General features: G+C 35.9%; 3 protein-coding genes across 21 annotated transcripts in view; 1 reads left to right on the top strand and 2 right to left on the bottom strand.

Annotated features, from left to right (window-relative positions):
- Window positions 1-9,677, bottom strand: part of LOC106083696 (homeobox protein 2) — a 42,607-nt gene extending 32,930 nt beyond the window's left edge. For both annotated transcript variants that reach the window (XR_009397739.1, XM_013246885.2), the window contains exons 1-2: window positions 9,478-9,677; window positions 9,298-9,394 (exon numbers count right to left, since the gene is read on the bottom strand). Coding sequence is in view for 1 of the 2 variants with exons in the window: in XM_013246885.2 (XP_013102339.2) it covers window positions 9,298-9,394; window positions 9,478-9,546 (166 nt within the window). In the remaining variant the exon portion in view is untranslated. The remainder of the gene's footprint in view (window positions 1-9,297; window positions 9,395-9,477) is intronic.
- The window catches only part of LOC131996267 (uncharacterized), a 38,846-nt gene extending 28,152 nt beyond the window's left edge, over window positions 1-10,694 (bottom strand). For both annotated transcript variants that reach the window (XM_059365797.1, XM_059365798.1), the window contains exon 1: window positions 10,613-10,694. The gene's annotated coding sequence lies outside the window, so the exon portion shown is untranslated. The remainder of the gene's footprint in view (window positions 1-10,612) is intronic.
- LOC106083694 (multidrug resistance-associated protein 1) overlaps window positions 1-12,616 on the top strand; it is a 105,306-nt gene that overhangs the window by 13,423 nt on the left and 79,267 nt on the right. For all 17 annotated transcript variants that reach the window (XM_013246866.2, XM_013246870.2, XM_059365796.1 and 14 more), the window contains exons 2-4: window positions 10,087-10,259; window positions 10,428-10,739; window positions 11,147-12,361. In XM_013246866.2, coding sequence (XP_013102320.1) covers window positions 10,206-10,259; window positions 10,428-10,739; window positions 11,147-12,361 — 1,581 coding nt within the window. In that variant the 5' untranslated portion in view covers window positions 10,087-10,205. The remainder of the gene's footprint in view (window positions 1-10,086; window positions 10,260-10,427; window positions 10,740-11,146; window positions 12,362-12,616) is intronic.

Below are 12,616 nucleotides of genomic sequence, written 5' to 3'. Positions count from 1 at the left end.
TTTTCAAGTGGATCGGTTAACAAATGACCAAATTATTGCAATAATAGTCTAAATTGTATGAATTTTTACAGTGGCATAGAAAAGTCTACATACCCCACTCAAAAAACACGAAATTTGTGTGCGTAAAAGTTTTTCTGTCAAATGTGTATTGTTGCTAAAATTGTTTACCATGGTTCCTAAAATTAGTTAAAATTTTTAGGATAAAATTTTATCCTAAGTTAGAGCCAGTTTACGTAACTGCTATTTATGAAAAAGTGTGTAGGCATATCTGTGCCACTGTATATGGGAGCTATATCTAAATCTGAAGCGATTTCTATGAAATTCACCAATAATGTTGAGACTTTTTAGAGAATCCCTCTGTTTAGGTTATGTCATACAAAAATAACATACTAGTGTGATAGCGAAAATGATGAATCGTATGTATTTAAATTGGCAATTTTGACAAACATAATGAAATACCAATGATACATAAAAATTGACATGTCATAAGACAAGAACATATAGTCTGATAGCACATTTTACACAGTGAATGCCAAGCGGTTTTGACGAAAACATTCCCAGGAAGCCAAACATTTTTTTCAAAAAATTTATTACTTACATTTTTTACTAAATAAAATCTCAAAAAATCATTCTAGACCCATGAATGCTTTTGTAAAAATATTCAGTAAAGGATTCTTTATTTAAAAATCGCAACAAATTTCACTCAGTGCCGTATATCGAACCTCACGATGGGTTAGGTGTTGAACGGAAACGTGGAGGTGGTACTCAATGTGTTAATGGTATACATGGTACATATGCATGTTTCTTTAGATCTCGTCAAGCTCTTTCTTCAGAGTCATAAATTGTGCAAATCGGTTCAGTAGATCAGACGTTATGTCCCATTAAGGGTTGGAGCAGGGGAAAGTGGTGAACTTTGTAACCCCTATATTAAAGATATAGACCGCCATTTTCCTGACAGTTTATACCCTCCTCTATAAATGTCTAGAAGATTTGCTACCGCTCAGATCACCACGTACAAAGTTGTGGAATTTGTTTCCAGTTTTTTTGCCGTTTTGGCCCATTGTGCCAAGCTGGCATAGTTAAACGTATCAAAATACAATGATGTCAAAATGAATGAAGAAGCTCCAGCGAATATTTTTTTTTAAAGGCAAACACTATAGTATACGCACAAGGGGAAGACCAAAACTCCGAGGGAAAGATCAAGTGAAAAAATAAATCTCGTAACTAGACGCAAAATAATAAAATGTTTGGAATATCTAAGCGAGAAATAAATCTTTTTTATTGTAACTGTGTAACATTTCCCTCTTGCCACTCTTTAATGTAAAAGTCACTTCGTTTGTTTTAAAACCTTTAGGAACTTCGTCAGTGCTAAAGGGTGGACCTTTACACGCGAAAAATCAAATATGCTTTTAATGCAAAAATGTTTCCTTTACAGCAGAATATGTTTTATTACACGAAAAGGTGATTCATTGGCGTTCGAAAAGGTTGTTGTTGGTGTGGTTGCCACATATTCTTGTGGAGGTGGCGTACCTCGTCAAGCTCCTGTAGGTGAGTAAGCTCGTTCCGGTCCAAAGGACCGATCGCCGCGGGAACAGGTTGGCCATTGGTTATTTAAAGGCGCCAATAACCCGCCTTGTCGTTTGAAAAGGTGATATGTCATAGCGATTAATAGCTGCTTGCAAACATGATAACTGATCCTTAACAAGTAAGAACGTGCTAAGTTCGGCGGGGCCGAATCTTATATACCATCCACAATAAATAGCATTTGTCGAGTTCTTTGCGCGGTATCTCTTTTTGGGCAAACAAGGAATAATGGATAAGAATTGTTATGCTTTTGGAGATATATCAAGTAATAGTCCGAATAGGACCGTAATTGAATTGAATGTTGACGACCATAGTAGAAGTAATTGGGTAATATTTCAGTCCGTTCGGATAAGAATTGACCCTTGTTGGGGTTCAAGAAGCATAGTCGATTGATGGGTTTATATGGGAGCTGTATCAGGCTATAGATCGATTAAGGCCATATTCGACATGTACGTTGAAAGCCATGGGAGACGCCGTTGTATAAAATTTCAGAAACCTCGGATAAGAATTGCGGCCAATAGAGGCTAAAGGAGTCAAGATCCAAGATGGGTTTATATGGCGGCTATATCAGGTTATGAACCGATTTGAACCGTACTTTGCAAAGTTTTTGGAAGTCATAACAAATCATTTCATGCAAAATTTCAATTAAATCGGATGAGAATTGTGTCCTCTAGCGGCTCAAGAGGTCAAGATCCAAGATCGGCAGCTATATCAGGTTATGAACCGATTTAAGCTATACTTAGCACAGTTGTTTGAAGTCATAACAAAACACCACGTGCAAAATTACAGCCGAATCGGATAAGAATTGCGCCCTCGGTGGCCACCGTAGCGCGGAGGTTAGCATGTCCGCCTATGACGCTGAAGGCCTGAGTTCGAATCCTGGCGAGACTATCAGAAAAAAAAATTTCAGCGGTGGTTTCCCATTCTAATGCTGGCAACATTTGTGAGGTACTATGCCATGTAAAACTTCTCTCCAAAGTGTCGCCTTGCGGACTCGGCTATAAAAAGGAGGCTCCTTGTCATTGAGCTTAAACTTGAAACGGACTGCACTCATTGATATATGAGAAGTTTGCCCCTGTTCCTTAGTGTAATGTTCATGGGCAAAATTTGCAAAAGCTGCGGAAGTCAAGACCCAAGATCGGTTTATGTGGCAGCTATATATGAAAACATGGACCGATTTGGCCCATTTACAATCCCAGAGATTAGTATACCCGCCATCCTATGGTGGAGGGTGTAAATAGAGATTTGGGTTTAATAAGGAAGGTATTGGTGAGACTATAGCATATTAAGGGTTATTATTGTATTCCTTTTTTTTTGGGCTTAAAATAGCAATTAGACTTAAATATAGCAATTAGGCACAATTAATTCTAGTGTAATATGAAGAAAGGATGGTGTCGGTGCAGATAATTTGCCGTAAATATGTTTAAGTTAATCAAGATATTTCGTTGAAGATTTTTACAACTAAAATCTGAGTACAGTGCTTGAAGGAAAAAACATAAAAATTTCATCAAAAACGGTATAATAACGCTAAATTGATTTTATCGCTCTCCAAGGAAACTATGTTGAGGAATTTGCTTAACAATTATTTTTTTTATTAATTATCCTACAGATAATTCAACTTTTAGCTGCTCATAAACCTTGTTTTCGTACTTCTAGTATGTTGAGTCCTTAATGCATATCTACACAAATGAATAGAAAATGCCGAATAATTTCAAATTCATTTAATTTTTTTTTTCAATTGTATGAATAATGATACTAAAAAACTTTTAATAATTTAGTTGAAATAAAATAATACAAAATCTAGTTTTTACAATGAGATTTTTCAATAAGTCCATCTGAATTATTAAGTTTCATGCTAAAACATTCTCACAACTCGAAAAAAGGCACAAAGGTTATCGCATTATTTGAACGGACGCCCACATTTTTGTTTAAACCTATAGAATTTTTTTTATCTGAATAAGGTTCGAATTGTGATGACATATGAGACAGAAACTTCCTTTTGGTTGTCTTTTGAAACTGTTGGCAAACAATAGTTTTTCAGTTTACTTTATTTTTTATCTCCATGTAAATTCTCAATCGGTCACTTTCGCATTGTCCCAATATATTGAAGATTATAAGCTTGTTTGGGAAAATATTTTTATTCATTGAAAAAAAATTAAGATAGAACATTGATTCGGTTTAAAACCCGTTTCTGAAACCTTAGCTGGGTATAAGCGAAATTCGATTTTCAAAAGAAATTAAAAGTTTTTTTTTGGTTACTGTCGACTGGTTAGAATATTTATGTCTTTCATAAAGATTAGATAATTATGGGGATGCTTTTTTTGTAAAACAAGTTTTTACTTTTCAAACTATGAACTAAGAATTCGTTTTCTATCAGCGTTCAAGTTCAGGCACATGTGATTTTAAGACGAGTTTTTTCAGTTGTCAGTTCTTAAACAAAGTAATGGTTGGATATTTCTTGTTGAAGTTGTATTTTGCGGTATTTTAACACATATCTAAATTTCGTAGTTAGTTACTAACTTTTGTTTTACACATACTAATAAAAGTTTCAACACACACACATTTACAGACTATAATAAAAAGTAGAAAAAATTGAAGGCAGACGACCACAAACTTACATGTATCATTGATGAGAAAACTTGTTAAGTGATTAGTGAATTGTTAGCTATTCACAAACAATTCTAAAATTTCTTAATGCAATAAAAATTAACTTCTAGATATTGACAAAAAAACCCAATATTCGATTATAACACTTTGTATTTGCGATAAGGCGTTTTATTTGACAACTAACTTCAAAAATGGCAAACATTTACTTTGCACATTTCCTGGAACACAAAGAACAGCGCGTTTAAAGTGAACTTAACCGTATAATCCAAACAGAATCCAGATCTTTGCAATGGACATTGCGCCTGGCTTTGGGTGTATTCATGACATATTTATTATATTTTAAAATATCCCTGCAAACATTTTCGATCGCCAAATAAACTTCTACGAATCTTTACGATGAAGGTTATGTTCGCAGAAGACTCATCTAAGAGTCGCAGACGATTCCCTAGTCCTGAGGAGTTGTGTCCTCAAGACTACTTTTCTGTGGACGAGGGTTCCGCCAATCTTCCATGAGTTGCTAAGAGTAAGTCAGAAGAGTCTTGGAAGATCTTAGAATAGCGCAAGAATCATGTGGACGAGTAACAAATGAGTGTTTTGGAAAATTAATAAAATACTCTTCTAGAAGAGTTGTGCATTATTCGCTTGGACGAGTAACATAGAAGTGTTTTGGAATATTTATTAACTATTGCTCTAAAAGGGTAGCGCATTATTTGCTTAGAAAATCCAAAAACCCATATCAAGATAAGTTGTTAATCAAAAGCGTAACAACTATTAAAAAACTCTAATTTTTACTAAACGTCGTTTTCCCCTGCAAACATTTTTGATCGCCAAACAATCTGCTAGACTAGTCGTAGACGGTTCTTCCGTCGTTAGGAGCTGTGTCAAAAAGAACAATGCTCTGAAATAGTGTGCCGCGAATCTTCCATGTGAGTTGCTAAAGAGTAAGTCAGATGAGTATTCGAAAATCAGTAATTTAGAATCACGTAAGAAAGGACGAATAACAAATGAGTGTTTGGAAGATTAATAAAATAATTTTCTAGAGTTGCGCATTATTCGTCTGGGCGAGTAACAAATAAGTGTTTTGGAATATTTATTAACTAATACTCTAAAGGGTTGCGAGTTATTTGCTTAGAAAATCTAAAAACGCATATCAAGATTAGTTGTTCATGAAAAAGGTAAAAACCGAAGTGAGAATTCTGTTTGGTATTGTGCATGTTGTTCACTCAAAACAAAACATCGAATAAAATAATTCAATACAATTCCAAAATGTACCAGGTTGAAAATAAAAACAATCGCCAAAAGTTAACTCAGGTGATTAGTAAACAAATCTTCTGGACGAGTATAACGCAATGGATTGTGTAATAATCGTCGCGAAGATTTGCTAAAACTTGTGCACACTCAATGCATTGCCCAATGATAACCTAGAACACAACACCCAATGGAATATTATCGCGAAGAGTTGCTAAAACTTCCGCAAATGCTATGGATTGTCGAATGATAACACAGAACAATGATTCGCGAGTCATACGGACGATTATAACGCAATGGGTTGTAAGTGAATCGTCGCGAAGAGTTGCTAAAATTTTCGCACATGCAATGAATATCGTAGAACAGTGTTTCGTGACTCAACCGGAAGAACAATTGCGTTAAAATCTTCCAGAAGATTATTTCTTTCACAGCGGGGACGAACACTCTTCCAAAAAAATGTTATGAAAAATATTTACAGGGTCGTCATATTAAGTACCAATCGTCATATAAACCCAGTGAGAATTGTGTTTGGTGTTGTGGAAATTGTCCACTCAAAACAAAACATCGAACAACAAAATTCAATTCAAGTCTTAAATGCACCAGTCATGAAAATAAAAACAATCGCGAAAAGTGAACTTAGTCGCACTGCGGCACACAGTCCAGACTCGGCTATAAAAAGGAGGCACAGACAGCACTAATTGATATGTGAGAAGTCCCACCTTAATGGAATGCTCATGAGAAAATTTGCAAAAATTTGAATTGTATTAGACAACTCGACATCCCTACAAAGTTGGGTCCATATGCGTTCACAAATGGTGTATTTCGACCGGATTTTGACTTAATGTGGATCCAAGGTGGTGGGTATGCAAAGTTCAGCCCGACCGTAACTTAGGCCATGTTTTCTTTAAAATCAGCAGCAAGTGTTTGCTTTTAGCAATACTCATTTCTGTGGGTGTATCAGTTCAATCTCCCCTGAAAAATATATATTTACCCCCTTTAATAGCTGTCGACAAGAATATTGAATTGGGTTTCTTGCTTAACTACGAGTATTATGTATTAGTATCATGTTATATTTGAATGAAATTGAAAATGAACTCTGCCAGTTAATTGATGACGACCATGCACAAAATAGTACGTCCATAGATATTTTCATTGATATGTGTGACATATGAAGAGAAGTACGATAGAAATTTTTCTTTGAAATCTATTGGATTCATTCATCTCATAAATGAATATGTACTTGAGTATGTATGCAGCGAATTTCTGATCTACAACCTTTTCATTATTAGAAATGAATAGTACGAGAGTTGTTTGGCATGTTTATGTTCAACAAAGCTTTTTTTCCATTTGATTTAGAATATCTTTTTTATTGGAATTTCAATAAGAGAAGTGACAAAATAATTATAGGTCCACTCATAGCATCTGAAGAGGTTAATCTCACTCGGTAAATCAGATTAGTTCTGGCTCATCTACGTTTCGACAGATGTAGCCAACTACATTCCTACAGAGCTGGAATTATGCCAATGTGCTGGATGTGTGTTCCGCATGCGACCAGGAATCAAGCGACACGCGTCATCTGTTTCTTACCCTCGACCTGCTACTAAAGTTCTCGTATATGGATATTTAGTAGAAGAGAGCAAAATAATTAAGGATGACCGAATGAATATACTATTAGGTTAGGTACGGTAAGATTTGCAGTCCTTTACAGACTTACTTAGACAATTTTAAGTCCATTGTGATACCATTGTTGTGAAAGATCAATGCCTCTGATGGGAATCGAACCCATCAGTGATGCCAACAAAAAGGTTAAATAAGAGTAAAATTTTGTGTAAAAAAGAACTAACTTGAATTTTTGGAAAATTTTAAAAAAGGTGCATAATTTTAACGAAAATTTTGCAATTGCATAATCTTAACGCAAAATCTGCCTATGTATTGATGGTGATTGAACTCGTTATCCCAGCCGAGATATTTCAATTTTTCTAAATGGGCATGCGAACCTCAATTTGGACATCTCTGGAAGGTATTTTGTAAAAAATTTCGGAAATTTCTGTAGAAGATTAAAACAAATAAGTAGCCCTCAAATGGAATTCACAAGGGAGCAGAAACCGACAATGATTTGATGTTGACGGAACTCGTGATATCAAAAAAAAAAATCTTTTTTTTTGAGTAAGCATGCGAATCTCTGTTTTGACATCTCTGGAAGGAATTTTCCAAAAAATTGTATATGTTAAGAAAGCTGAAGGGGAGTATTATTCCACCATATGATCAGCTTCTCGACAGCTGGAAACACATCAGCAAAATGGGTACCTAAATTTTATCAACTTTAAGGCCACATTTCTGGAGATGAGCCTCGCAAATGATGCAAAATAATGGGGGTCGCCAGCGAATGCCTTTGCTTTGATCGTAAAGCTGTTGACCTGGTTAACCAATAAGAACTTCTAGGTTCAAATCCCGGGTAGAATCTCAGACTATTTGACTAAATTCTTCGACATGAACTATTCTAAATATAATAAACGACCATTTGTTTAAAAGATGCACCTTCTCAACTTTTAAAAACATTCAAAGTTTCTTCATAATAGCAAAAAGGTTGAAATTTAATAGTGGAAATTCTATAAAAACCCATCAAAATTTTTGCGTTACCATATGGCAACACCAGGGCGATCCGGGTTAACGTTGGCAACATTAGCCGTATAATCTGCCATTTAAGCCTTCTAAGGTAAGGTGTGGTTAAGCAGCACGCGGTTCGGACTCTGCAAGAAGTGATTGTTGATCATTGGCCAATAACTTTAATCGTTGACATCCCTGCCCACAACCCGATTTCTGGCAATCCGAAAATGTTACAAACTCGTCTACGGTTTCTCTACCAACTCGTCTCTAAATGTGAGTATTGGGTTTTATATATTAGGCATTCTCCCAAAGACACTTTATAAAAAGGGCTCTATTGGGCATAAAGGGTTAAAAATTTGAAAAAAAAGTTTTTGTTTTTTTTTTTAATTTTGTGATGCCCAGTTTTAAAATTAGGTAATTCTGAAAAAAGGCCCATTAGTCGTTTTTAAATCGATTCATTCATTTTTAAGTTATAGCGGGTTGAAAATTTTTCTGCTAAAGTTTGAATTCTGACAGGGTGGCAACCCTGTATCACGCGGAACTAAATTCATACTCTTTTTTTTTGTTTTTACGTGTACTAAAACATACAGTTGCCAAAAAAATATGAGAATTTTTTTAAAGTGGCTTTTTTTTGGCAGAATGCCTCATATGTGTATATGGGAGCTATATCAAAATCTGAACCGGTCTCTATCAAATTCACCACTAATATGGAGAGTAAGAGAATTTTTTGTTCCAAACTTCGTGAGAATCGGTAAACAAATAACGTTGTTATTACAATCGGGCCACCAGATCTCATAGGTTAGCATGTACGCCTATGACGCTGAACGCCTGGTTTCGAATACTGGCGAGTAAATATGAAAAAAAAAATTTGGGGGTGTCGCACTGAGGCATGTCGTACGGACTCGACTATAAAAAGGAGATCCCTAAAACTTGAATCGATCAGAACTCATTGTTATGTGAGAAGTTTGGCTCTATTCCTTAAGTTCATAGACAAATTTGCAAAACATATATAACCGCCAAAAGTGGCGATATAAGTGATATTTACAGAGAATGCCTGGTCTTACAAACGTAACGACTAAATAAGTAACCCCCATCCTATGATTGTGGGTACAATGAATCTTAACTTAATTGTTCCTCCCAGCGATCGGCACTAGGCAGCGGAACAACCCTAATCCCCAAAGAGAACATGCTAATAATCACTACCCCCAAATTTAAGCATGAGGCTACAACAATAACGCAAAACTTACTCACCTGTAGCTAAATCTTTACTTCTAGGGTATGGCGGTGACTTTTTCCCTTCCTTTGTCCAGCCGCTGTCGTATTTTTCCAAACTATCGTTGCGATCAGGCTATCAAAATAAAACACATACATATATACATTTATAAATACATAATAATCCTATTGCTGCTCAAAAGTAAAATAAATACCTACCCTATCACGACGATATCCTCTATCCTTGTAATTTCTTGCATGCTCTGAACTATTGTGACGCCCACTCATTTTTAACAAAAGTTTAAAACATTGAACTTAGCAGCTAACAATTGGAAAAAATTAAATTACTTCCAATGAAAATTACTATTTGCTGCTGGTTCCTTGACATAACACAGATGTCTGCCAAGGCACATTGAGTGATGTCAATTGACAGTCATACAAAAACGCCGGAGGAATTGGAAAAAGATCAAAGATCATAAAGTAGATTTAAAGTTGTTTTGTAGAAAATTTGAGCAAATGTAAAATGTGTCAAATATTTTAAAAGAAGTTTCCAAAAGAACGTTATAAATCATATTGAAATTTAAGAGAGTGGAGCATTTATTTTCATTTAAAAACACGCCTTTTTGTTTATTGGTTTTTAATTTTTTATTAAGTTGCCTAGACGTTTCAAAGTGTTACAGAGTTGCCACATGGATTGGGCAGTCAGCTGTGTTTATAAATACTTTTACCTTTCTTATGTTCCCTTTTCGTAAACAATTTAAATGTCATACTATCAGCTGTGCAATTTATTTTGTCATTCATTTTGTTTTCATTCTTGATAAATTTTAGCACGTTTCGCCGCGAACGGACGACAACGACGGGCTGGGCGCTGGTTAATAAACTAAACAAATAAACAAGAGGAGGCAGCAGGCGTTTGGAAGCATTGTTGCTGCCAGAATAACAAAGCTATGGCAACCGACAATGCTCATCCAATGGATGAGTTTTGTGGTTCAACATTTTGGGTGAGTTGTTTCAAAAATGTTTTTTTTTCTCATTACAAGCAAAATATTCAGGGTGATGATGACGATGTAGTAGTTTTATAATCACCCCGAAAATTGTTGCTACTCATTACCCCAACCCCTAGCAATACTAATATACCGTTACTTGCAAAATTACATTTTCTCTTTCAGGATGCCAATGAGACCTGGTACACCGTAGATCCAGATTTTTCACCATGTTTCGAACAGACCGTTCTTGTTTGGGCACCATGTGCCTTTATGTGGTTATTTTGTATATTCGATTTTTACTATCTCAAGGCCAGTTTAGATAAGAATATACCATGGAATAAATTGAACATAAGTAAATTGTTGCTGACCTTGTGTTTGTTGGTGTTGACAGCGGTCGACTTTGTGATGGCTCTTGTGAAGAGGGGCAATGAAGAAACCGCTGATCTTATCTTTCCCGTTGACATATGGACACCCGTTATTAAATTTGCCACCTTTGTAAGTAGTATGTATATGTAATGAGAAAAGTTACAGGCCAGTTTTAAGGCGTTGCAATGTGGAATTGCGTTTTGTTAGAGAGATGCCCAGAAACACAAACATTTGAATGACTTAACTTTAACTGATTTAGCGCAAAACTTGTTGATTTAACTGATAAACTTTAATCGCGAATTCTGAAATATTTGGCAGATAAAGATTTTATTTAATCAATGAAATATTGCGTTTCGCATTTATTTTGATCTAAGATATCGAAAGTAAAATAGGCATATTTTTAGTTTATAAATGCAACATGTGTCAATAGAATTTCTATGGACACCTGTAGAATTTATTGAAGAATCTTCCACTGGAAAATTTTAATGACTTTTTTGTCAGTTTTATTTATTCTGATTTTTTATATATTTTTTCAGGTGCTTATACTCATATTTATACCTCTAAATCGCAAATATGGTGTACAAACATCGGGTTGTCAATTCCTATTTTGGTTCTTTTTGACCATTCTATCCATACCGCGTTGTCGCACTGAAGTGCGGGCTGAACGCGAACGTTCCCAAGCAGTGGAATCAACCATTGGCGATGAGCCTGATTTCTCCTGGGATGAATATAAATACACCAGTTTCATGATCTACTTTGCCTTTTGCTGTGCTATGTTATTCCTGAATTGCTTTGCCGATGCTTTGCCCAGAGAAACCAAGTATACACGCAGTAGCAAAGAAATTCCAGAAAACTCGGCTAGCTTTTTGTCTCGTATTACGTATCAATGGTTCGATACCATGGCCTGGCGTGGTTACAGAAATCCTTTGGAAGAGAAGGACCTGTGGGACCTGCGTCCTCAGGATAGCTGCAAAGAAGTTATGCCCATATTTGCCTACTATTGGAATAAGAATGTACGAAAGAACTACAAAGTTGATCCCAGTCAGCCCAAGGTTAAGTTCAGCAATGGCAAGGTATCCTTTGATAATCCTCATGGTGATAAAAATGGCCGTAAAAAGGGTGAAGCTTCTATAATGCCACCCATTATCAAATCATTCGGAGGAGTTTTCCTTTTTGGCTCCATGATGAAGCTATTCACTGATGTTTTGACATTTGCTCAACCCCAAGTGTTGCGTTTAATTATTGGTTTCGTGGAAGATTTTGCCGACAATGGAAAGGAACGCCAACCCGAATGGAAGGGTATTTTCTATGCTGTATTATTGTTCGTTTTAGCTGCCTTACAAACCATTATATTGGGTCAATACTTCCATCGTATGTTTATTGTGGGTCTTCGCATTCGCACGGCATTGATTAATGCCATTTATCGCAAGGCTTTGGTTCTATCCAATGCCACTCGCAAGGAGTCAACTGTTGGTGAAATCGTTAATTTAATGGCAGTGGATGCCCAACGTTTTATGGATTTAACAACTTACTTGAACATGTTATGGTCGGCGCCTTTGCAAATTGGTTTAGCCTTGTACTTCTTGTGGCAATTGTTGGGCCCATCTGTGTTAGCTGGTCTGGCCGTTATGATTATTCTGATTCCTGTAAATGGTGTAATAGCCAATCGCATAAAGACCTATCAAATCAGACAAATGAAATATAAGGATGAGCGTGTTAAATTGATGAATGAGGTGCTAAGTGGGATAAAGGTAAGTGAATTTGTTGTTGTACTGATTATTTTGATAAAAATTTTTAAAATTGAGAGATTTAACATTTTTGCAAGTTGGATTACGTATTTGCCTACCACTGGTGTAGATTGATTTGGTAGTAAGTTTCGTAGGATTGACAGTGCAGATGAATAGGTGACGTGTGGTCCCTGATTACTAGCCCAGTAGGAATTAAAGCGACCGCATATGCAGAAAATTGTTAAGCCAGAACTATTTCTCTTTGCCTGGGGAGGTTTA

The sequence above is a fragment of the Stomoxys calcitrans genome, chromosome 3, assembly GCF_963082655.1.
Source record: "Stomoxys calcitrans chromosome 3, idStoCalc2.1, whole genome shotgun sequence".
NCBI classification, from domain to species: domain Eukaryota; kingdom Metazoa; phylum Arthropoda; class Insecta; order Diptera; family Muscidae; genus Stomoxys; species Stomoxys calcitrans.
This window is presented reverse-complemented; position numbering and strand designations above follow the sequence as displayed.